The 25,559-nt window shown below is 39.6% G+C and overlaps 2 protein-coding genes across 2 annotated transcripts in view; one reads left to right on the top strand and one right to left on the bottom strand.

Moving 5' to 3' along the window:
* The first annotated feature begins 956 nt into the window (after window positions 1-956).
* On the top strand, window positions 957-20,076 carry LOC130912128 (rhodopsin-like). The gene is made up of 5 exons (XM_057829983.1): window positions 957-1,317; window positions 3,149-3,317; window positions 5,192-5,348; window positions 17,141-17,380; window positions 19,948-20,076. Exons 1-5 carry the CDS (start codon window positions 957-959, stop codon window positions 20,074-20,076), a joined length of 1,056 nt encoding a protein of 351 aa, XP_057685966.1.
* Window positions 20,077-22,941: 2,865 nt separating this feature from the next.
* Window positions 22,942-25,559, bottom strand: part of plxnd1 (plexin D1) — a 163,251-nt gene continuing 160,633 nt past the window's right edge. Inside the window, exon 36 of the mRNA XM_057817204.1 lies at window positions 22,942-24,168. Coding sequence (XP_057673187.1) covers window positions 24,052-24,168 — 117 coding nt within the window. The 3' untranslated portion in view covers window positions 22,942-24,051. The remainder of the gene's footprint in view (window positions 24,169-25,559) is intronic.

Below are 25,559 nucleotides of genomic sequence, written 5' to 3'. Positions count from 1 at the left end.
CCTGGAATTTTTGATGCCTACATTGTGTGTTTTGGTCAAAAATTGAAGGAGTAAATACATTTTGAAACTTTTTTTCCCATTAAAAATGAATGGGCAAGTTTTTGGCAAATTTCCGGGGAACCGTAAATGTTTTCCAGATTCTGTGCATAAATTTTATGCCCCTCACCGTCCTGGAATTTTTGATGCCCAAATTGTGTGATTTGGTCAAAAATTGTAGGACTAGATATATTTTGAAAATTGCTTTTTTTTTCCAGAAAATAGCCGTTTGCGGTGCAATGGGAAAATTTTCGGGCCCGTTTGAAAAAAAAAACATTGTGGGAAAATTCCGGACGTGTCGATACTTTAAAAAAAAAAAAAAAAAAAAAACTTGAACGGTGCCGATCGGTCAAGCGGTTCGGGCTGTGCGGCGCGCCGAAGGAATCCCATTCAAAAAAAAAAAACCACCAAAAAAAAAACTGAATAACACTATCTGGGTCTTTTTCAAAGACCCAGATAATTTCTGCAAAATCTAGGTGTTATCTCCCAAAATATGTGCCCTTTCATGCACATATTGATCTTTTTTTTTTTTTTTAAACCCTTAAAGGGTAATCATTCAACTCATTGGCTGCCATTGACAACGCTGGATTGGGAGGAGGCGAATCAATGTTTGTTCATTTGCCCCTCCAAGTGAAAATTGTTGGACATCTAGCACCATCAATGGCACTAAAAGATGACCGTTCATGGCCAAAAGTGAAGTTCCTTTATTTCTACTTGATAAGCTCCCTGCACCGTTTTCTTCTTCATATGCCCTCTCTTTTGTTGAGGTGGGAGAGAGGGGACCATCCCAAGATTGTCTTAATTCCATCTAAGTGCACATCACTAATCTGCTCGACCGGTTAAAAGGTGGCAAGGAGCCGCAGACCTCGTCTTCACCGCCACTGAGTCCATCTGAGCACACCTTTCAAACACCAAAGAAGATGAACGGCACTGAAGGACCCAACTTCTACGTGCCCATGTCCAACAAGACCGGGGTAGTGCGCAGCCCCTTCGAGTATCCCCAGTACTACTTGGCTGAGCCGTGGAAATACTCACTGGTGGCGGCGTACATGCTCTTCCTCATCATCACAACCTTCCCCATCAATTTTTTGACACTTTATGTGACGGTCAAGCACAAGAAGCTGAGGACGCCGCTCAACTACGTGCTGCTCAACTTGGCAGTTGCAGACCTTTTCATGGTTTTGGGGGGCTTCACGGTCACTCTCTACACTTCACTGCACGGTTACTTCAGCTTGGGTGTCGCCGGTTGCAACGTGGAAGGATTCTTCGCCACATTGGGAGGTTGTACACCATTAAAAAAACTAACCGCTATATAGGCATGTGCCGGTATGATATTCTGACGGTATGATAACCTTAAGCCAAAATATCACGGTTTCACAGTAATTGCAATTAGAGCTCTAAAATGTGTTACTTTGAAATACCTGGGTGTAAAAAACAAAACTCTTTTCCATTGAACAGGATTTTTATTTTTAAAAACATATTAACATGCTAGATAAAAAAAATAAAAAAATTCCAAATAAAATAAAATAAATGCAGTCCTTTAGGCGGGCTTAACATTATTACCATCAAAACAAAAATAATTGTTATTTTCCGTAAAAAGCATGTGTGTATGACTCGTATCAGGTTTACATTATACGTACTCCCTTTCTCAACACAGACCGTTGCAAGAGAGAAAAAAAACACGTTTTACCACCGCTAGACACACTAAACATGCTGGAGTTAACTCTCGTAGCTGGTGGAAAACGTTCATGACAGTGTTTACTAACCTTTAATTTTGTATAAATGCGAAATCCTATTGGAAGTATTGCCTCATCGGCAGCCACCCTCCACAAACATGTTTTACATGTCAGTTGGCCCCCCTCTAAGCCACGGCCGTCTAACTTTTCTGTTGCCAAAGTATTCCCATACCAGCGATTTCATTTTCTTCGATGGGAGAAAAATTTTAGGAGTTTCACCTCTTCCGGCCATTGTGTAGCACAGCTGACTCACTGACATTGAGCAATAACCGGTGGGGGAGGGTTGAGCCTTACAGCAGCAAGCGAGAGATTTCGCCTTGCATTTTTGGGACATAAAAAATAGTTAATGCCTTAGGGACGGTATGATGGAAAATGTTTGCGGTTTTGAAACCTTGACGTTTTCATACCACTGTATATCTTGAAACCGGTAATAGGCACATGCCTACCTCTATAGTAATACACTGTTATCGTGAGAAAATTGGGTAAACAGTAACATGCACAAATCGGTACAGATCAGTAACCTTAAATTTTACAGTAGGATTTTGTAGATTTATTTTAAGAGAAAATCATGGTGGAAAATTTTGAAGTTTGGAATTATTTTATACTGCAAAGTCAGTGATGGCGTAGTTGTGTCTGACTTTCGATGTAGGTGGTGTGGGATCAATTCCCACTCAATGACTGTGATTATGGGTTTGAATGGTTGTGTGCCTTACAACTGACTGCATTTTGCCCGGGTTTGACTGGGATGGACTCCAGCACCCCTTGACTCTAACAAGGATAAACAGTGTTAAAAACAGATTGATGATGCATGTGACTACATATGCAACCAGTCCAGGTGGTGACATCACTCCTTTTCTCATTCTTACCCCATTCCACCTGGAATGGGGTAAGAATGCCTCAATGTGTCGGTCAAATACGCTGTCCACTGAGCTACTGGAGACAGGTTGCTGAAATTGCTGTATGTATAGAAATTTAGGATCACACTTACTTCCTGAGAACATAATTGCGTACCGCCAGCAGAAACGACAGGACTTTTGGCTCAGTAGTTAGCATGGTCAACTGCCACAGTAACAATGATTCCTATCCATGGGATGGAGAATTAGAAAGGGAAGGCAGTAATGTCACCATCATCAAACCGGTTACACATAGTCCATACTTTTTACAGTTGTTTGCTGTAAATCAACAGTCAAAATAGTTGTTTTTATGGTCATTTGTTGTTCATTTGAAACCTATGGTTTTGATGTTTTTTTTTAACAGTACAATTCTGACAATCACAGCTGCCAATATTTTTCCACATTTTTTTTCTTCAAAGTAGGCACGTCAAAGGCATGATGAGGACAGTGCCGTGGCGTTCACGCATTCGTGTGTGTTCGCAGGAGAGGTGGCTCTGTGGTCGCTAGTGGTTTTGGCGGTGGAGCGCTATGTGGTGGTGTGCAAGCCAATGAGCAACTTCCGGTTCGGAGAGAAGCACGCCATTTGCGGCCTGGGAGTCACGTGGATCATGGCTTTGACCTGTGCAGCGCCACCCCTATTCGGATGGTCACGGTATGCACATTTTCTATGGAGGTAGATTTGTGTCTTTATTATTCAATCCAAAAAAAAAAGTTGCTTCTATCAAAATATATATTTTCAATTAAAAAAAAGTCACTTCAATGAAAACAAATGTGTTTGAATGGAAAAATAAATTTGAAACATGCAACTTGAAAATGCATTTGAAAATTTTTCCTTTGAATGATTTTTTTTGATTGATGTCAATTTTTTGGGGGGGGGGATTGAAACAACTTTTTTGATTGAAGTAATGTTGTTTTGCATTTGGGCCACCTTTTGGCTATGACATTTGTGTCTATTATTCAATAAAAAAAAGTTGCTTCAAACAAACAAAAAAAGATTCAAAAGAAAAATCACTTAAGTAAAAAAAAAAATATATATATATATTTTTTTTCAATCGTAGAAAAAAAGTTTTTGAATGCGAAAAAATATTTAAGACTCAAAAATTTGCATTTGAACACCTAATTTTTCATTGAAAATGTTTCCGTTGATTGAAGCAATCCTTTTTTGTGTTTGGGCCATATTATGGGAAGGACATTTGTGTCTAAATCATTCAATCCCCCATAAAAGTTGCTTCAATCAAAAAAACAAAACAAAAAAAAAATTCAATCAAAGAAAAAAATCATTTGCAAAAATAAAATTGCCCTCCCCTATAAATATATTTTTTAATTTGACAATATTATTTTTATTTGAAAAAATATATATATTTTTTAAGTGTCACTTCCTTTTAAAGTGCAAAAAGTTTTGAACTACTTTTTTTTTGTTTGAAGTGGAAAAAGTTTTGAACAACCTTTTTTTTTTGATTGGATCATGTACTTCGCGCTGTTGGTCAGACATGTTTGAGTGCTAACTTTTTTTTTTTTTTGATTGAAGCAACTTTTTTTTGGAGTGAATAATAAAGACACAAATCTATCTCCATAATTTCTTAACAAACCTGTAAATTTGGGGTTTTGAGTGCCAATTTCAATTTGTGTTTTGTCCAGCTTTCTCCTGCACTCAAAAACATGCATGTTAGATAAATTCAAGACTCTAAGCATGAACTTTTGACTTTTTAATCGTATCAATCCACAATCAATAAAAAACTCATTGCCCTGGTAGAACTAGGAGTTTAGCGATCTGAATCGATACATTGATTGGTCATGCCACAATCAACTCAAATCTATGGAGACGCAAAACATCCATCACCATTATTATCTTTTCGAATAACGTTTTTTTTTAAAGAATGGTTTTCATTCAAGTGTCTGAAATGTTTTAGTAACAAACATCACAATTGATATATATTTTTATTGCTTAGGCGTCATGTAACTGATTTTGTTAAATGTGTAATTGTGTACATATCTTATTGAATCGGATCATATTGTGGAAGACTTTGTTGCATCAACAAATATTGTATCAGTGTTAAAAAAAATTAATATCGTATTGTGATGGAAGAGGGGATTTACACCCCTAAAGGCCAAAAGTTATACAACATACATTGATATTTTTCAAAATTGAGCAACGCATGAGTAGCAATGACCACATACATTTTGGTGACAATTGGTTGTTCTGAGACATTAAGACATGCTCGTACAAGGTGATGTCTGGCACGTTGTCTTTACAAGGTTGTTCACGCCAAGCTATGATACACCATTTCACACTCACATCATAGCAGCAGCACCCCAAGATTATGTTCCATTGCAGATTTGACTCATTGGCTGCTATTATTGGCAATCCGTTTTATTTGGGCGGCTTGGCAGCTGGTTTCTGAAATTCAAAAATGCTTGTAAAGAGAATGGATGGTAACTTGCAATAAATATAAATGCTGTTTTCTTGACTACGGCTCTAAATGCATTGTCATGAATGTCCATTTTCTTTTTTGTGCGTGTTTTCAGGTACATTCCCGAGGGCATGCAATGCTCATGCGGCATCGACTACTACACGCCCAAACCAGAGATCAACAATGCCTCATTTGTCATCTACATGTTCATCCTCCACTTTACCATACCGCTCGCCATCATCTTCTTCTGCTACGGTCGCCTGCTTTGCACTGTCAGGGCGGTACGACACCCTCAAACACCAACACACTTGCTGCAACCTGCAATATTAATTCATTGGCAATCATTGAAGCCTTTAGACATCCAGTCCATTTCAATTGGACTCAATATTTTCTGCTTGCTTCTTTCATTTCGTAAGACCAACTATTGATTTTGCACTTTCCCAAAATGAATGAATGAATGAATTTTTTTATTTGTTTCATGTAGTATGAGTAGTTGTCATGTAGACAGAGTCATGTTAAAGAAAAATTCTTCAAACACATTTTATTTTTGAACAGTACATTGTCTTTGTTGTTCCTTAAATCAGTCAAACTGACTCACCACTTAAGGATAGGAAATTATAGGTCCCAGGATGACAACAGTTGAGAGGCACTGTTCTAAAACAGTGGTTCTCCAAGTACCACCAATGTTGCGCACTACAGATCAGTTGTATTTGTACTTTAATTACAAAACTTGCGCATTTAATGTTTAGGAATAGTTTCTTTTCAAGTACTAATTACAAACAACTTCTAAGTAAACCAATAATAATAAACTCAACCCTTAAAGGGACTGTACGGGATTTATAGAGTTAGTTTAAAAATACTTTTCTACTCCATGCATGCTCCACCAATGCCATGATGAGTACACAGAGCCTGACATTTTAACTGAGACAGCCCCAAAAAAGCCCCTTTTCTTACCTTCAATAAAAAGACTTAAGGTTTAACACTCTGGTCCAACATGTGCCTGTGCACGTCCCCGTGGTTGCAATGCCTGGCAAAAACTCTTTTCTAACCCAAATAAGACTTGCTACAATGACTTGATACTACTTTTTACGTTTCTGGTGCTGATTTGATGGGCCAAACGTCCGTAGCTTTATGTTCGTTCTCGTACAAGCATTTGAGCTGAAAACCAACACACAGGGTGCAATGCGACTGCAGCGGCAAGCGACAGCGATATGCATTGCTCGTCTCTGATTGACTATGAATTTAGAGGGCATTTCAAAATATCCGGTCTTTTCTGAGCACCAACAACTTCCGATACCGCTGCTTTTTTATTTAAGTATGTGCTGATCGCATGTACACTGCTAAAATGACAACAAAGTGTTGTTAACAACGTTTGTTTTGTTTTTTTAATGACATGCAATGTTATACAATCACTCAAACTTAAAATAACAGCAAACGTACAAGAGATACGAGGGAAAAAATATCCATGTTGACAGTTTTTTTCCCCCATGTTGACAAAGTGTGGCACTTGGATGTCAATTTCCAGGTTGGCCAGTGTCCTCGCAGGAGATTAAATTCAATAAATCCGGTGCTGTTTGGTTGTAGTACCAGGCGACAGCGACAGAAATAGAACCATTTCCTATTTTCTTATATCGCGTCGCTGATATGCTTGTGTTCAAACAGTGATCCCTCGTTTTTCGCGGTTAATGGGGACCAGAACGCGAAAAAAAAAAAAAAAGCGAAGTAGCGCCCCTTCCTACCAAAAAAAAATATATATTTTGTTCTCCATTCTTTTTTGTTGTTCAATGTATTCATTCAGATTTAGCATTGGAAGGAGATACATAGAAGACGTTTTTCACTTTTTTCCTCCAAAGTATAATTCAAAAAAAACTTTTTGTGTAATATATACTATATGTTTTAATAAATAATTTTAAGCACTTCCAATGTAATAATTATGATAAGTTTCAAACATGTTACTGTCCCACCGGATTATTTTTAAACAACAATAAGCAGAAAAATGCTTGGCTTTATCAAATGCTTCATTGAGTCAGTCCACTCAAATCTGCTGAAGCTGCTCACTCACACACAATAAGTTGTCACAGCAACTCTTTAACAAATTAAACGATGATTGACGCATGCGGTGCTTTGAAGTTCGTGTCTCTGGCAAATTCAAACCCAAACATCTATCAATCATTGTTAACCCTTTAACACCTAAGCCTATTTTGGCCGAATTTGCATGCATTTGATGTTGCCTTTATATTTCAAAGAAAAAATTGTTCACAATGGCCAAGTTGGGTCCCTTTTTTCAGGACACCTTGAACTTCATGTCCAAACTGTTGTTTTTTTTCACTGACCAATTATAATCCACATTTTGGACCCAAAAAGACAAAAAAAAATCCAAAATATTTTTTCAAAATTTGTAATGTTGGTGTCCCATTGACAACCAAACATGCTTGAACAACCGTTTTGAAGCTTGATAATATTTATTCAACTTGTTAGGATAAACATTCAATAGAAAAAAATAAGATTGAATAGTTTTATGTTTGACTATTCAACACAAACAGCGGGTATGGTCATAGGCGTTTTTGGCCTTTACACATACTATGGTCAATACAGGTTATATACAGTGCAAAATAGTGAGAAAAAAAATATATATATATATCATCTAACACAAAAAGGGTTTGGAGGATATCTCTTTGTGAAGTTAGGTATTATACCCATTACCTTATCTAAAGTATACGTACATGAAATCAAGCTTCTCGAACACACAACTATATAAAAATCGAAAAGATTCATAGTGAAGAAAAAATATATATATAACATTGAAAAAAAAGTATTTTCAAAAATACTGACAAGTAGTTTAGTTCAATTCAATTTTTTCAGGCATGCGACCCGATAAAGTTTTTTTTTTTTTTTTTGCGCACTCAATAAAGTTTGTTTTTGAACAGGCCACTGAGCTGCGTCACATACAACGTCACACAGCCTACTCTTCTGCCGTTTGAGCGCTGCTGTCTCTTCTACTCGCAGAGACGCCGACTAATCAGAGGAAAACAACGACAAATACAGCTCATCCTATTCCTTGAGTTGATGAAAAAATGCATTAGCTTGCACTAAAATTAGTTTTCGATTCATTCTGCACGTTTCAAAGTCGCTCGCGCAATCCAACCGGTGTTCATGCCTCCTTTTCCTTAGTTGGCGCCTAGCTCGGCAATTTATTAAAAATGTTCACATTCGGTTCGTCCTTCTTGACATCACAACGGATCTTGGGATATGTAGTCTTGTGCTGCTTTCGGTTTTGAAAAAGGACAAGAAATGATGGAAATATGGAGCTAGATACATGGTACATGCAGCGTTTTAATGCATATTTATGAGTGCAATAAAACTATAAAATTCAAATGACATTATCTCCCGTTTTTCTTAGTCGATTGACTTCAAATAAAAACTGGTGTGGACATCAACATCCGTACTTTCAAATGAGACCAACCAGCGGCGCGTGGGTGACGTAATTACAGCGTGACGAAGCTTCAAAGACGACATGCGTAAACGCGTCGCTGCCGACACGTTCGGTGTTAAAGGGTTAACTTTAATAAGCAACTCCAGTGCACTGCCTGACGAACAATGAGCATGGAGAGGGAGGTAGGGAGGGAGAGTGAGACTACGCGATCGCCTCGGGACAGCTCATCTGTATTATTATTATTTTTTTTTAAATTGAAAAAATGCCATGGACTGAGTTTGTGGTTTGAGGAAGTTTGAAGCGTGAAATAGCGAGGGATCACTGTATACATGCACAAAATTTCACGTGCATGAATGTCGCGTATCGCTTCGCCAAAAGGGGTTGTTAATTTTCGTCTCGTCGCTCTCTTTCGATAGAAAACGTATCGAACGCGAGCGACGTCGCCTCCCGTGTGTTTTGCCCCGTAGGCCAGATTTAGCAGTCGCGAGTAAAAAAGTGACAAACTCCGTATAGTCCTTTTAAGAACATTAATATTTCCAGTTAGTTTTTTCTAAGATCTAGGTACAATGTTAATGCCTATAGAAATGTGGCTTATAGAAATAACTAAAACCTCGTCCAGTTCATGTATCAGTGCTATTGAGAGTGATCATTGCCAGCCCTCCCAGTCAAAATGGACTGAACATGAGTGGGATCAGTGGCAGCCAATGAGTTGATGTTGGCACCAGTGGTGGTACTCGGTGAGCCAAGTATTCTTTTAGGTTGTACCCGGTGTGAAATGTTTGAGAAAAACTACTCTAAAATATTCGGTAGAAGGACACTACAAAAAAAATCTTTTCAAACATGTTTAACCTGCCAAAAGCAAATGTCAACTGCAAGCATTTTGGCTTTGGTTGTGAGAAGAAGAGGAGTGGCGACGAGATTTGCAGGATTTTGGCAGCTCAAAGACAAGGTGAGGAGGGCACGAAGGCTTTCCGCGCCAGCTCACCAGCTGAAAGACCGTCTGCCGCGTCGCACTCATCAATAATAAGACACTAGCATTCATAATTCATGCATTCTTCCTTAAGCGCTTACGTTACAAATGTAAGCAGCACTTGGGACAAAAGTGCTCGCTCCAGCTGCCTCTTACTGTTTAACACGCGTAGATGATTAAAAGGAAAATCTTAAAGTTAAAAACAAAACTTGTACGCACTTATACAAAAGTATAAAGTACAAATGGTTTTCTTTCATGCAAGCTATCAACAAAACTGGTTTGGATTAAGCCTGAAATGATATGCGTTTCCAAATTGCGAAACTCGAGTCATGATCCTGTCTTAGTGTGAGACAAGAGTATCATGACATGTTCAAATCTAGTTAAAGCCAAATATTCGCATCTGCTAATAACCCGCAACGAGATGGGCTGAGTTGTCGAAGACCTTTGAGCTTTAGTAGTTTAGTGTTACCCAAACACTGGGAGAAAACAGCTTGCCTTGAGTGGGCGAGACAGGGAGCTTGTCAATCTCATGTGTGGAGTGGGCGGAACAGGGGGCTTGTCAATCTCGCGGGCCCTGGTGATGTGTGTGGTGACCAGTGTTGTCACAGTTAACTTAAAAAAGTAATTTAATTACTGATTACACCTCAAAAAAGTAATCTAGTTACATTACTGATTACTTTACTATCAAAGTAGCTTATCAGTTACTTTAAAAAGTAACTGATCAGTTACTTTTTACCAATTTTTCTCCTTTTGCTGCCTCAACAAAAATGCCAACAGAAAAATGTCATCGCATGTAATTGAATTTTTGACATTAGGCTTAATCTTGGAGTTAGCGGGGGTTTAATTAGTCAATGGAGTTGATTTCAACCACCATTGACTTGCACTAGCTTAGCCACTCTGAAGCCCTGAAACTAACAAATACTTGACAAACTGCACGGAATTTGTTCAAATCAACGCCATCGACTAATTAAATCCCTGCTAACTCCAAGATTAAGCCTAATGTAAAAAATTGTGAACTTCCCCTTTAAAATAAACTTAGTCGTTTAAATGTTGTCTATAAAAGTTATAAAGCAATAAAACAAACAACAAAAATGATTGAAATGAACAAGAATCCTACAAGGCATTTCATAATGGGTCAAAATCATTTTTCAAACAGATCATGTGACTAGCACTTTATAAGAGATTATCCTTTGCTTTGCTTATCTAGAACTACTGTATACCTGAGCAGGCAAGATGGACATTTAAGAATTTCTTTAAACCAAAGCTTGTAAATGCTACCAACAACAACTGAGCTTAAACTGTTGATTGAACACGTACAGTGTCAAGATGTGTATATATATACTAGGGGTGTGACAAAATATCGAAATGGTGATATATCGTGATACTTTGTATCCCAAAAGGTTATCGATATGCTCCTGTCAAGAATCGAGATATCGTTTTAAAAATGTGTCAATGTTTACAAAAAAAAAAAAGGAACTATCAAGTTGCTACCAAAATCTTTCACCATAATAGTGTCTCAGTTAACTGTAAGGCTGCCCTTGACGGTGCTCGACGCCCAATCCATTTAGACTGGGAATGTTCGTTCATTCAAAACCAGAGCATTCACAGTCATTCGGTCCGATTTTCGGGCCATTTACAGGTCACTTGCTGTTCATTTTAGGGCATTTACAAGTCATTTCCTGTTGAGTTTGAGTCACTGCCTATTCATTTGGGTGATTTCCAGGTCACTTCCTGCTATGTAACTCAAAATAAACAATAAGTGACCCATAAAATACCCCAAAATCAACAGGAAGTAACTCAAACTCAACAGGTAAATGACCTGAAATGGCCCAAAATTACCTCATTGCCTGGCATTGTCTGCCAATGACGGCCATAGACGTTCAATCCGTTTGAAGTGGGAGGAATGGCAGCAAATCGTTCATTCGCTACCACCCTCCCAATTCAAATGGATTGGACGTCTCCTAGTGACTCATTCCAATTCACAGCAGAAACTTGTTTATTTATCTGTTTATTAATTGTTTGTAGAATGATTTCCTGACCAAAGTATCGATAATCGTAGTATCGCCATATCGTCAGATCATCGTTATCGTGAGCTTAATATCGCAAATTGTATCGTATCGTGAGGTACCAAGAGGTTCCCACTCCTAGTATATACAGTATAGGTCAAATTTTGGAGACACCTTAAAGTTTGATATTTTCAAGAATGTAGAATATAAAACCTGTTATCCGTTATAAAAGTGGGACATTATAGACCCGCCCTCACATAGAAGCCATGTTAATTCTGCTACTTTTCTCCGGTAATCTTTCAAAAACGAACATGCTGATCACACATTGTTTTTTTGGAACTTGTAGAAACGACTCTAGACATTACGACAGTGGGGCAAATAAGTATTTAGTCAACCAACAATTGTGCAAGTTTTCCTACTTGAAAAGATTAGAGAGGCCTGTAATTGTCAACACCGGTAAACCTCAACTATGAGAGACAGAACCCCCCCCCCCGAAAATCACATTGTTTGATTTTTACAGAATTTATTTCCAAATTAGAGTGGAAAATAACTATTTGGTCACCTACAAACAAGTAAGATTTCTTGCTGTCAAAGAGGTCTGACTTCTTCTAACGAGGTCTAATGAGGCTCCACTTGTTACCTGTATTAATGGCACCTGTTTTAACTCATTATCGGTATAAAAGACACCTGTCTACAAACTCCGGCACACTCCAAACTCCACTATGGCTAAGGACAAAGAGCTGTCGAAGGAACCAGAGACAAAATTGTAGACCTGCACCAGGCTAGGAGGACTGAATCTGCAATAGGTAAAATTCTTGGCGTAAAGAAATCTAATATGGGAGCAATTAGAAAATGGAAGACATACATGACCACTGATAATCTCCCTTGATCTGGGGCTCCATGCAAGATCTCACCCTGTGGCGTCAAAATGATAACAAGAACGGTGAGCAAAAATCCCAGAACCACACGGGTGGACCTAGTAATGACCTACAGAGAGCTGGCACCACAGAAACAAAGGCAACTATCAGTAACACAATGTGCCGCCAGGAACTCAAATCCTGCACTGCCAGACGTGTCCCCCTGCTGAAGAAAGTACACGCCCAGACCCGTCTGCGATTTGCTAGAGAGCATTTGGATGATCCAGAAGAGGACTGGGAGAATGTGTTATGGTCAGATGAAACCAAAATAGAACTTTTTGGTAGAAACACAGGTTCTCGTGTTTGGAAGAGAAAGAATACTGAATTGCATCCAAAGAACACCATACCCACTGTGACGCATGGGGGTGGAAACATCATGCTTTGGGGCTGTTTCTCTGCAAAGGGACCAGGACGACTGATCTGTGTAAAGGAAAGAATGAATGGGGCCATGTATCGAGAGATTTTGAGTGAAAATCTCCTTCCATCAGCAAGGGCATTGAAGATGAGACGTGGCTGGGTCTTTCAGCATGACAATGATCCCAAACACACAGCCAGGGCAACAAAGGAGTGGCTTCATAAGAAACATTTCAAGGTCCTGGAGTGGCCTAGCCAGTCTCCAGATCTCAACCCCATAGAAAATCTGTGGAGGGAGTTGAAAGTCCATGTTGCCCAACAACAGCCCCAAAACATCACTGCTCTAAAGGAGATCAGCATGGAGGAATGGGCCAAATACCAGCAACAGTGTGTGAAGAGTTACAGGAAACGTTTGGCCTCCGTTATTGCCAATAAATGGTACATAACAAAGTATTGAGATGAACGTTTGGTAATGACCAAATACTTATTTTCCACCATGATTTGCAAATAAATTCGTTAAAAATCAAACTGTGATTTTCTGTTTTTTCCCCCACATTGTCTCTCATGGTTGAGGTTTACCCATGTTGACAACTACAGGCCTCTTGACTAAATACTTATTTGCCCCACTGTATGAAGAATGTTTTCTTCATACGTTTCCCGAAACCAAAAACTGAATGAATCAACTTGCATGGACTTTTAACGGCAGCTCGGTGAATCAATTCACATTTCATATGCAGTAAACATTTTGTTGGGTTGGCATGGTCTTTCAGAGGACAAAGAGGTAAGCCATTTTGATATTTTGAACTTATTTTTTAGCGTGACGTCGTGCCGTGCTGCTTCTGTCTGACAATGAATGACCTGAAAAGAATTAAAATGGTATCTGACTGCCACTGTTACCTTTTCTGTTGTAAAAAAAACAAAACAAACAATTTTAGTAAGAGGAAAGTGTAAATAAATTCTAGAATTAATATTTTTTAATCAATGAAAAAATTAAAAGTGTTCGTTGGCTGTCACTGAATAGCATTTGTGATCGCTACACAAACAATATAAATTACCCCCAAGAACGGTCGGAGACCTAGTACAGCCAGAAGATATTATATAAAGGAAAGACAGGGCTGGTGGTAAAGAATAGCTTGTTAAAACATGAGAATGTCATTGTCAGTAGCGTAAGAAAAAGGTGTCGATAAAAAAAGCTAAGGCTATGCTTAGGTCAGCTCATTTTTTTCATGTTTTTCAGCCCTCGACACTCAAGCCATCCCTTTAACTGAACATTTTTATGTTCTTTCATATCTATGCCAGTGATTTTAGCACCAGGGACATCATTTTCGGAGAGAATTGGTACGTTTAGCTCTGTAAACATCTCCTTCGTACACGATTTTCATTCATTTCCTATTGGAGACAAACGGAAGCGTGTCCCCCCTTAGCAACAGTAGCTAACGTCATGAATATTAATGAGCGGAAGCGACGTGTTGCTTGCGGTACGCCATTCCAAGGGTTCCTTGAATTGGATGTCGAGTTTTTAGCTGTGGACCGTTTTTTTGAGCCAGCGCAAAGTTTGCAACGCACGGAGATATTTTTGTCATTTTTACTGGACAGAAATGTGAAGTAATGGCTGTATTTTCAATGAGCAAATGCAGCCGTTTGTGGTATATCGCCTGCCATCACTGTTAGCATTCTGACGAGGCAGCGAAGCTATGTTGTTGACCGCGGTGGCAGACAGTGCTCGCATGGTAATACACGTGACCCGTTTTTTTTCCCCCGATGAGAAAACGCGACATGTGCTGTCACTCCCAAACTCAAGAGCAATATTTTCTATTCAAATGCTCTTCGTACATGACAACAGTATTCTTCATTCTACATACAATATGAGGCAACAACAAAATAGTAACGCACAGGCACTAAGGAAATGAACTTTAATCAGATTACTGGCTTGGATAATGAATGCGTTAGATTGGTGGTTACTGAAAGAAAGTAATTAAATTACAATAATGCGTTACTTAGTTACTTACTGACAACATTGGTGGTGACAGACAAAATCTCAGAAGAGGCAGATTCCAATAGTTTTTCAATGACCCCAAGCTTCACTATTTTACAATTATATGAACAAAAATGATTCACTCAGTTAATTCCATTGCACACAGAGAGGCACATTTCAGTAAGGAGGCAAGCTTTCGTTTTGTTTCTTTCTTTTCTTTTCTTTTTTCTTTTTTTGTTTTGTTTAATCTGCTGCTTAGACACAGAGAATAGGAATCTGAGTGTTCTTATATTTGAACAGTTTTAATGTATCACATGGGCGTTTGATAAACTGTGGTCATTCATTGTGTTTTATTTATTTGTAGAAAACAGCCAACAGGAAAGGGTTGGGGGGGACAGAAAGGGAGGAAGCAGACGGAAGAGGAGGAGAACTAAAAACAACAAGAAATACATTATTACTCGCATGTGCTACCTGTGAGGATAGTGGTGCTATTGTTAGCTAATTACCGTATTGGCCCGAATATAGGACGGTGTTTTTTGCATTGAAATAAGACTGAAAAAGTGGCGGTCGTCTTATATTCGGGGTCTAGACATTATCCCCATTCACGACGCTAGATGGCGCCAGATATCATTGAAGCGAATGCTGAACTTGACTCTCCAGGCCAAAGCGAACCCCTTATGGTTAATGCAGTTATTGCAATTTTGTTGTTTTATCACAATAGATTGGTTTATTTACATTTCAAAAACCAGAAGCCTTTCATTTACTAATGTGATTGCACTTTAGTTTACATATTTAAATGTTCAGATATTATGATTTGAATGAGGCAAAATCACATGCTTTTTCTCTCAAATATATTGTTATAATCATTTGTTTCAGATTTACTGTAATTATTTTCTGGTTAAAAAAATAATGTGCTGTTCAAAAAGTCTTTTTTCAAACTTGAGTCTTGAAAAAGAGGGGGTCGTCTTATAATCAGGGCCGTCTTCTATTCGGGCCAATACGGTATATTTGCACGTGGACACCATGTGGGGTGCCTGTTAACTGAAGAGCAAGAGGAGGGAAGGTAAATCAAAAGGACTAAAAAAAAGGAGACAAGTTTTCGCTAGGACTTCCTGATTCCAAAACGCTTAGATAATCCTTACTTCTACTTAAAGAAATCATTCTCTGCCTTGACGCTAACGCACTTATACGGTGCATCAAGTCATTGTCGTCTTGCAAGCATCCAGAGACGACACACAGGAAACAGGAAAAAAAGGCAATCGAGGATCAGGCAAGTGGGCCGACTTTTATTGGCGAGCAAATCAAACAGAGTGCCTTTTGATTAGCCGGCGACCTGCCCCATGGGGTGGAAGTCACGAGGGAAAATAGTTGATCAAGATTCAGTTGAGGAGCCAGAATTTAGAATTACCTTCTTAGTGCAATCCAAAAAAAAAAAAAAAAAAAAAAAAAAAAACAACCTACACTTCAACCAGTTACTAATGCATGAAACAATTTGAAATATTGGGAATTTTATTAATTGCCTCTTTTTTATGAACTATGTTCATAACATTTGTGATAATATGTGGACTGACAACTAGTTGAATGACACCTCATTTACATCTTGAGTGGGTTTGTATCGCTTTCACAGGAACTTTGAAGAGGGTGGCAGGAAACCTGCCACAAAAAAAATGTAAAGACGGAAGTCGATGCGAACGCTTTGGCGTCAATTCTGTGAAGATGGCAGAGCAGCCAAAGAGACAAAAAGTTTTGTCTGAGGAGGGAAAAAAAGAGAGGCTACCAGTATATACAGAATAAACTTTCACCCGCTCATCCCGCAACTGAACCCGTCAGCGTTGACAAGTTCGGGTGGTGGTGGTGGTGGGGGTAGCCACACTAAGCCACACGGTTGCTAACCATCATATTCTATTATTTAGCCACAACTTGATTTATTACCTTATTATTAGTCATTCTTCATACAGCCGTTGGAAACAGAAATATTGTTTAATCCATCTGCAGGCGACCGATTGATGATTTCATGACACTGTAAGGGTGTGCGTTGGTCCTCATGGGAAATGCAGCACTGGTCCTCATGGGAAACGCAGTCTTCTTTAAGGCAAAACAGTACCACTTTCATCCATCAGCGTCGCTAAAATCGACCAAAATTGAAAAGTTACCAAGTGTTGGTTTAAATAAAACACTTCACAATTAAAAAAAAAAAATCATATTGTATATGAAATCGTGGGTCATGAATTTTTGTATCTTTACAGCCCTTGTTTGGATGACTTGTCACAATGACACAATTTCTTGTTATAGCCCTTGTTTGGATGACTTGTCACAATGACACAATTTCTCTTCATACAAAATCATTTAGGCTAACTCTTTGATTAACTCAATAAAACATAATAAATGTTTTTCAATGTCCCATCGCAGGCAGCAGCACAGCAGCAGGAGTCAGAAAGCACCCAACGGGCCGAGAAGGAAGTGACGCGCATGGTAATAGTCATGGTGATCTCCTTTCTGGTGTGCTGGGTGCCGTATGCCAGCGTGGCATGGTACATCTTCGCCAACCAGGGCGTGGAGTTTGGGCCTGTTTTCATGACGGCACCTGCATTTTTTGCCAAGAGCGCTGCCCTCTACAACCCCATCATCTACATCCTGCTCAACAAACAGGTACACTACGTCGTTTATGAAGGTTAAGTTGATGAAAAGGTTACATTACAGTGCTGGCCAAAAGTATTGGCACCATTGCAATTCTGTCAAATAATGCTCAATATCTCCCAGAAAATGATTGCAATTACAAATGCGTTGGTAGTAATATCTTCATTTATTTTGCTTGCTCTGAAAAAAATTAAATCATTATCATTTTAGACAAAACTCCAAAAATGGGATTTAAGTCTGGACTCATTGCTGGTCACTTTAGACGTCTCGAGTGCTTTCTCTCATACCATTTTGTAGTGCTTTTTGAAGTGTGTTTTGGGTAATTGTCCTGCTGGAAGATCCATGACCTCTGAGGGAGGCCCAGCTTTCTCACACTAGGCCCTACATTATGCTGCAAAATTTGTTGGTAGTCTTCAGACTTCATAATGCCATGCACATAGTCAAGCAGTCCAGTGCCAGAGGCAGAAAAGCAACCCCAAAACATCATGGAACCTACGTTATGTTTGACTTTGGGGACCGTGTTCTTTTCTTTGAAGGCTTCGTTTTATTCCCCTGTAAACTCTATGTTGATGTCTTTTCCCAAAAAGCTCTACTTCTGTCTCATCTGACCAGAGAACATTCTTCCAAAACGTTTTTGGCTTTCTCAAGTAAATTTTGGCCAACTCCAGCCTGGATTTTTTATGTCTTTGGGTGAGATTTGGGGTCTTCCTGGGTATCCCACCATAGATTCCCTTTTCGTTCAGACGCAGACGAATAGTGCGGGTTGACACTGTAGTACCCTTGGACTGCAGGACAGCTTGAACTTGTTTGAATGTTAGTCGAGGTTCTTTATCCACCATCCGCACAATCTTTCGTTGAAATCACTCGTCAATTTTTCTTTTCCGTCCACATCTAGGGAGGTTAGCTACAGTGCCATGGGCTTTACACTTATTGATGACACTGCGCATGGTAGCCAGAGGAACATTTAGGTCTTTGGAGATGGACTTGTAGCCTTGAGATTGCCCGTGGTTCCGCACAATTTTGCTTCTCAAGTCTGCAGGAAGTTCTTTGGTCTTCTTTCTTTTCTCCATGCTGAATGTGGTACACACAAGGACACGGGACAGAGGTTGAGTCAACTTTAATCCATTTTACCCGGCTGCAAGTGTGATTTAGTTATTGCCACCACCTGTTATGTGCCACAGGTAAGTGAAAGGTGCTGTTATTTACATAAATTAAAGAAGCATCACATGATTTTTCAAAGGGTGCCAATACTTTTGTCCGGCTCATTTTTGGAGTTTTGTGTAAAATGATAATAATTTTTTTCCCCCATTCTCTTTTGTGTTTTTTTTTTTATTTTTATTGCAAGCAAAATAAATGAAAATATTACTACCAAAGCATTTGTAATTGCAATCATTTTCTGGGAGAAATTGAGCATTATCTGACAGAATTGCAAAAGGGTGCCAATACTTTTGGCCAGCACTGTATTTTCTGTAACTAAAATATATTTTTGCAGCAAAATTACCTTCTGCTCACCTCCACTTTTTCTTTTTCCTCACAAATGTACAGGGTCGATGCGTGGTTAAAAGTCTTACATTCACTAATCTTGATAAAGTGTCCTAAAAGGATGGTTTTCCTGCAATATCAGGTCACACGGCATGGTGTGAAATTGTGACCAAGAAGTCTTATGAAATTCTTGGAGTTACTGATTTAATGTGAGGGCGACCGTGAAATTTGCATCGAAATTGCCATTAAATCTGTTCCAAGAGGTCTTCAAAAAGACTGTACGAATCCTGAATGTAAAATCATAGTTACAAAAGGGGTTTTCAAATTGTTGCTTAAAAAAAAAATCATTAAGAGAAGTCACTTTTTAATATGACAAAGGCATTTGTTCATAAAAAAACATATATATATATATCAAATGTTTTTTTCCTCAAAAATACAAAATAATAATTAAAAAAAAAATCATTTTCCCCAGAAAGTATGATCAGCAAAAGTTCTTTTACACCTTTTAGAGGCAGTGGTCACTACACTGGACGACTATTTAAAGGTTAGTCTTGCAATTAAGACACTTTGTAGGGCAATATATTCATATCAAATATATATCATACCATATTTGTATTAATTAAATGTATAAATGAATACAATGTTAATTTAAAAAATGCTCCAAGCAAACACTCCAAAGATTTTTTTCCCCTCCCCATAGTATTTAATCATTGCATGTCATTAACCGCAATAGACGTCCAATTCATTTAAACTGGGAGGACTTGGCGATGAATGCAAATCTTTCAACGTTTTTTTTCATTCGTTCATCCGCCCCTCCCAGACAGTTCAATGGTGGGAAAAAAAGTCATAATTCATGCATGAAACGGTTATAATCTTTGAAAATACAACTATTATTTCCTCAAATCATGGAAATAATTGATAATTCTTCTGCCAAAGTATCCAATTTTCTCCCTTCGAATGGTTGCAAACAGTAGTGGTCAAGAGCGATTGCTGAAAGAAAGAAAATCTCCACAGGTGTATTTTTTTAATGGAAATGGGAATTTACAAGTCTGTACCATGACCCTTCATGAATGATGTAACTCTTCTTATTCCTTAAGTTCCGGAACTGCATGCTCACCACCGTGTGCTGGGGCAAGAACCCGTTCGGAGACGACGATGCCTCGGCCGCTGCCGTTTCCAGGACGCAGACGTCAGCTGTTTCTTCCAGTCAGGTGGCCCCTGCTTGAGCACTGCATACTGACTCTCTCTCTTTGCACCCTCCCACTTTGTGTTTATTTTTATTTGGGTGTAGGAGGTTGTCACTGTCACATGGAAAACGCTTATTGGTGGTTCATCCGCCCACCCCAAAAAAATCACCTAAGGTCGCCTTGTTTCACCTGCCGAACTCGAGAAGTATTTGAGGACGAGAGATGTTGAAATGCTTCAAACATGGAGCATGTCATATTTATGTCAGATGAGGGCCTTTCAATGGCCAAAAGTGAAGCTTTGTAGGGAAGTGCAATTTTTTTTTTCTGTTTTATTTTCACACCCACATGTAGGCATGCACTTTAAATACAGTGATCCCTCGCTACTTCGCGCTTCAAACTTCGGCCCCTCAGTCCATCGCAGATTTTTTTTACAATTAAAAAAAAAAAATACAGATCAGCTGTCCCTGCCTCCCTCTCCCTCCTCTTTGCTGGTCAGGCAGTGAGTGCACTGGAGCTGCTTATTAAGGTAAACAAGGATTGACAGATTGGCAAGATCAAAGCGCCGCATGCGTTAATCATCATTTATCTTGTTAAACAGTTGCTGTGGCAACTCATTGTGAGTGCTGCTCACTTACTTGAGCAGATTTTAGTGGACTCGCTCATTGAAGCATTTAATGAAGCTAAGCATTTGTCTGCTTTATTCTTGTTTAAAAATAATTCGGTGGGATTGTAACATGTTTAAAACTTATTATTATTATTACATTCGAATATATATTTGTATACATAAACTTTTTAAAAATATACTTTGGGGGAAAAAACATCTTATATTGATATATATATACAGTATATCACTTTCCAATGCGAATCTGAATAAATACATTTAATACACACACAAAAAAATGGGGGGCGCTACTTCACGGGTTTTCACTTAAAACGGAAATGTGGACTAAGGTTGGCCAACCATGTTTTTGAATAATATCAATGGCTAAACAATTATAAGCATATTTTCATAATTTTTTTTAACGCAACCCTTCCAGATTCTATGTTTAACCCATAGCAATCGGCAATCTTCGTAAATCTTCGTAAATTATGTCACACCGGGAAGTGCGAGGGAAGTCCGCCATAGAACAGTATTGTTTGTTGCATTGCTTCTCGGTAAGATGCCACGGCGCTGTGTGGCGATGTTTCTTTCTCACTCAAACGAAAAGTTGTATGAGTGGCCAAAGGATAGCAGGGCACGTAAATGGACATCTTTCGTTCGCACGAAGCGAATGAATTTCACGCCATCATCGAGTAGTGTTCTCTGCTGCAAAAACTTCGAAGGTGCCTGCTTCCTTAACTGGTCTGCTTATGATCAAGGATTTGCCAAAAAGTAAGTGTGATTTTTGGATAGATGACTGATGACTTTGTCAAAGCAGAGCTGACAACTGTTGTGGAATGAACAGTATAAGCTAGCGACGTTAGCCGAAAGTTAACTCGTGGCAATCCCCGATAATAGTTGTTGTTGTGTTCGCTAGGTTAAGCGTGTTTAAATTGTGCGTCATCTACGATCTTGTCCGAAAGGGTTAATCCACTGTCAACCGGGAAAGGGGTGTGGATGTGCATATAAGCGGGTCGGCGTCGCGGTAATTCACGGTCACGTTGCCGTAAGAGACACACACCGCCCGTGAGTTTGTGCACATTTACTTGTATTTGTATTATGTATTTTCACCTCCATGCTTCAAGCATTGCATTGCATTTGTACAGTTCGGCGTTTCTTTCACGGTGATCGCTTGATAGCCTTCTAGTTTGTGTTTTATGTGCGAGAGCTGCTGAGAGGTGACATTAACAAGCGTGTTGCTTTTAATATCTGGCAGCGAATCAGCGAGCGCGCAGGTCACGCAGTGAATCATGGGAAATGTAGTCTCGGGACAACACTGAAGTGGTGCTTTGTAATCTGTTCGCTTGTGTGAAAAAACATTTCCTCACGCCATTAGACGCCACTTCCTGCCGAGAGCCCCAGCCCTGAGAGCCTCGTACTCCATGTGTTAATAAAGAAACAAAGTTGTCAGCACGTCGCGTGTTCGATACATTTGTAAACAAAAAGCTCATAACAAGACACTATGCACGATCCTTTTAAGAGACGCTGGAGTAGTAGGAGGCGAGGAGGAGATCAGCAAGAAGCAAAACTTCACGGTAGAATGTGGCGGCAGTCCGCTATTATTTTGTTGTCTTATTGTTGCCACAATAAAGTGGAGAAAGCCATCAACGACTCATCTCCTTCTTTCCCCCCAACGCTTTTATATTATTATTTTATATGCACGAGAGCTGCCGGATCTGCCAAAATGAACATGAAGTGTGATTATTATTTTTTTTTTTTTAACAATGTCATCAGATAGACAAAAACATAAAATTATGTGCAAATGCCTGCATCTTCAAATCATGAAAATAACAGCCTATATTTGACCAATCTTGTAATCTCGATGGGTCTTGTATCCATTCCATGTCAGGTAGTCTAGGCACATTGTTTGCATCCTGATTAGTGTCTGGCTAATACATGTTAGGTCCAACATAAAATTCCAACCTCCTCTTCTTCCTCCAACTCTTCAAAAACTTGGATCTCCTCCCTTGCGCTTGATCTATCGCTTATATCGCTGTTTGAATCATTGTTTGAAGGGCTTTGTGTGGCGGCCGTATGTGTGGAGCTGCCATCGCTGTTCCCGGTGTGACGTATCACTTCCGGGTTCGTCCCCTTTCAGGCTCGAACTTCTGAAACGCGATTATTTTGTCAAATATACAACATATAAATAATTTTTTCATGCTTTATTTGTTGGACAATGTTTAATTACTTTAATTGTGACCCTATTTGGCATGTTATGAAATGACTTCACATTTCTGCTTTAACCGCGAAAAACGAGGGATCACTGTAATGTTACAGCAGACTTATCCTAATCTTTTGTGCCCCCATTTTTTTTACAGTTAAAAAAAATTGTAATAGGTGGGAATTTGCATCCTATTTAAAGGCAAGCTTGAAAAAGAGCTTTACAAGCACTTGCAAGTAGAGAAAATCGAAATGGTTGATTTTGAGATACAGGTCTGGATGGTTTCCCATCACAATTCATGCTTGCGGTGGGACTCCCGTCGGCCTCTATGAAACGACAAGCTCATCTCGGGAACGCGAGTGGAAACAGATGGACACGAACTCGCAGGAGTGTGCACGTTTGAGTGGATGTCAGCATGTGCATGAAAGCGATCAGGATGTGATGATTTGGTGGCTGCTGTAAAGGCTCTGTAACATCTTGTTTGATGTGTGGCAGTATAAACAAAGCTCAACGTCAGGCTGGCTTTTCCTTCTTTCACTCTTTTCATTTTCCTTCTAAAATGTTCCAGATGTTCGTCAGCTGGTCCTCAAAAGTCGCATGGTTTAGAAACAAGCTTATTTTGACATGAATTCGAATAAACAGCAGTATCGCGAACACACTCAAATCCTAAATACTTGGTTTATTTCCCCTACTCGGACAAATCATTTGGCATCACAAATACAGTCAGACAGTATGATACACTCATCTTGAGATAATATGGCGATCATGAATGTACATTTCCCTCTATTTGGTCCCAACGATTGGTCAACAAGCGCGCGAATGGCTTCAGTACTGATCAAAAGATGACAAGTTGCGGCAGCTCTTCCCAGTGAGTCACCCGCAAAAAAAAAGCACATTGGGACAAAATGTTCAAAGCACCGACGGTGGCGAGTCACACCTGAGAACGTTGCGGACGTCACGGACGACTTCAATGACTGTCGTCTCCTCCAAAGCGATACGACACATCTATAAATATTGCTATGGACATTATAATACAGTACAGTGCATGATTGGCTCGTTCCTTCGGGGAAGGGTTCAGTGCATCAAAGACCAACGGTACTTCGAGTCCAAAAAGCCTCATCCTGGAAGCGTTTCCTGCCGACCGACGCGGGCTTCCTCGAGACGATCGGCGACGACGCCAGCCGAGGTCGATCGGGTGGCGGCAGATGGACGTTCAGGCCTCGCTGCAGCACTCGTAAATGTTGTCCTCAACTAGGGCCACAACCTGCTCGAACTTGTGGTGCAGCTGAGTGCGCCGTGCCGTCGGGTTGCACTCCAGCGCATTAGCCACCTGAGGAAGAAGAGGATGACTGTGAGATACTGAAGTCACAATATAGCAGGTCACGTAGAAAATCACCCAGGTCATAACGTAGAAGGTAAGAGAGATATTCAAGAAGAAAGACTATCGAAAGTAACATTTAATTTGGCGTTTACAATTTAAGTGAAAAGTCAACAAAAGATATCGAGGTCACTTTAAGTGAAGTCACTTAAAAGGTCAATGCAAAAATCACATACAGTGGGGCAAATAAGTATTTAGTCAACCACTAATTGTGCAAGTTTTCCCACTTGAAAATAACAGAGAAGCCTGTAATTGACAACGTGGGTAAACCTCAACCATGAGAGACAGAATGTGGAGAAAAAAACCAGAAAATCCCATTGTTTGATTTTTAAATAATTTATTTGCAAATCATGGTGGAAAATAAGTATTTGGTCAAAACCAAAAGTTCATCTCAATAATTTGTTATGTACTCTTTGTTGGCAATAACGGAGGCCAAATGTTTTCTGTAACTCTTCACAAGCTTTTCACACACTGTTGCTGGTATTTTGGCCCATTCCTCCATGCAGATCTCCTCTAGAGCTGTGATGTTTTGGGCCTGTCGTTGGGCAACACGGACTTTCAACTCCCTCCGCAGATTTTCTATGGGGTTGAGATCTGGAGACTGGCTAGGTCATTCTAGGACCTTGAAATGCTTCTTACGAAGCCACTCCTTTGTTGGCCTGGCTGTGTGTCTGGGATCATTCTCATGCTGAAAGACCCAGCCACGTCTCATCTTCAATGCCCTTGCTGATGGAAGGAGATTTTCACTCAAAATCTCTCGATAAATAGCCCCATTCCTTCTTTCTTTTACACAGATCAGTCGTCCTGGTCCCTTTGCAGAAAAACAGCCCCAAAGCATGATGTTTCCACCCCCATGCTTCACAGTGGGTATGGTGTTCTTCGGATGCAATTCAGTATTCTTTCTCCTCCAAACAGGAGAACCTGTGTTTCCACCAAAAAATTCGCTTTTGGTTTCATCTGACCATAACACATTCTCCCAGTCCTCTTCTGGATCATCCAAATGCTCTCTAGCGAACCGCAGACTGGCCTGGATGTGTACTGGCTTCAGCAGGGGGACACGTCTGGCAGTGCAGGATTTGAGTCCCTGGCGGCGCATTGTGTTACTGATAGTAGCCTTTGTTACTGTGGTCCCAGCTCTCTGTAGGTCATTCACTAGGTCCCCCCGTGTGGTTCTGGGATTTTTGCTCAACGTTCTTGTTATAATTTTGAGCCACAGGGTGAGATCTTGCATTGAGCCCCAGATCGAGGGAGATTATCAGTGGTCTTGTATGTCTTCCATTTTCTAATAATTGCTCCCACAGTTGATTTCTTTACACCAAGCCTTTCACCTATTGCAGATTCAG

This window comes from Corythoichthys intestinalis, chromosome 2 (assembly GCF_030265065.1).
Source record: "Corythoichthys intestinalis isolate RoL2023-P3 chromosome 2, ASM3026506v1, whole genome shotgun sequence".
NCBI classification, from domain to species: Eukaryota; Metazoa; Chordata; class Actinopteri; order Syngnathiformes; family Syngnathidae; genus Corythoichthys; species Corythoichthys intestinalis.
This window is presented reverse-complemented; position numbering and strand designations above follow the sequence as displayed.

What these genes read in the sequence shown, in the direction of transcription:
- LOC130912128 (XM_057829983.1), top strand. Translation starts at nt 957, where the DNA reads ATGAACGGCACTGAAGGACCCAACTTCTACGTGCCCATGTCCAACAAG. An exon ending in ATTCTTCGCCACATTGGGAG is followed by an intron (nt 1,318 to 3,148) that starts GTTGTACACCAT and finishes GTGTGTTCGCAG; the next exon opens with GAGAGGTGGCTCTGTGGTCG. An exon ending in ACGGTCGCCTGCTTTGCACT is followed by an intron (nt 5,349 to 17,140) that starts GTCAGGGCGGTA and finishes GTCCCATCGCAG; the next exon opens with GCAGCAGCACAGCAGCAGGA.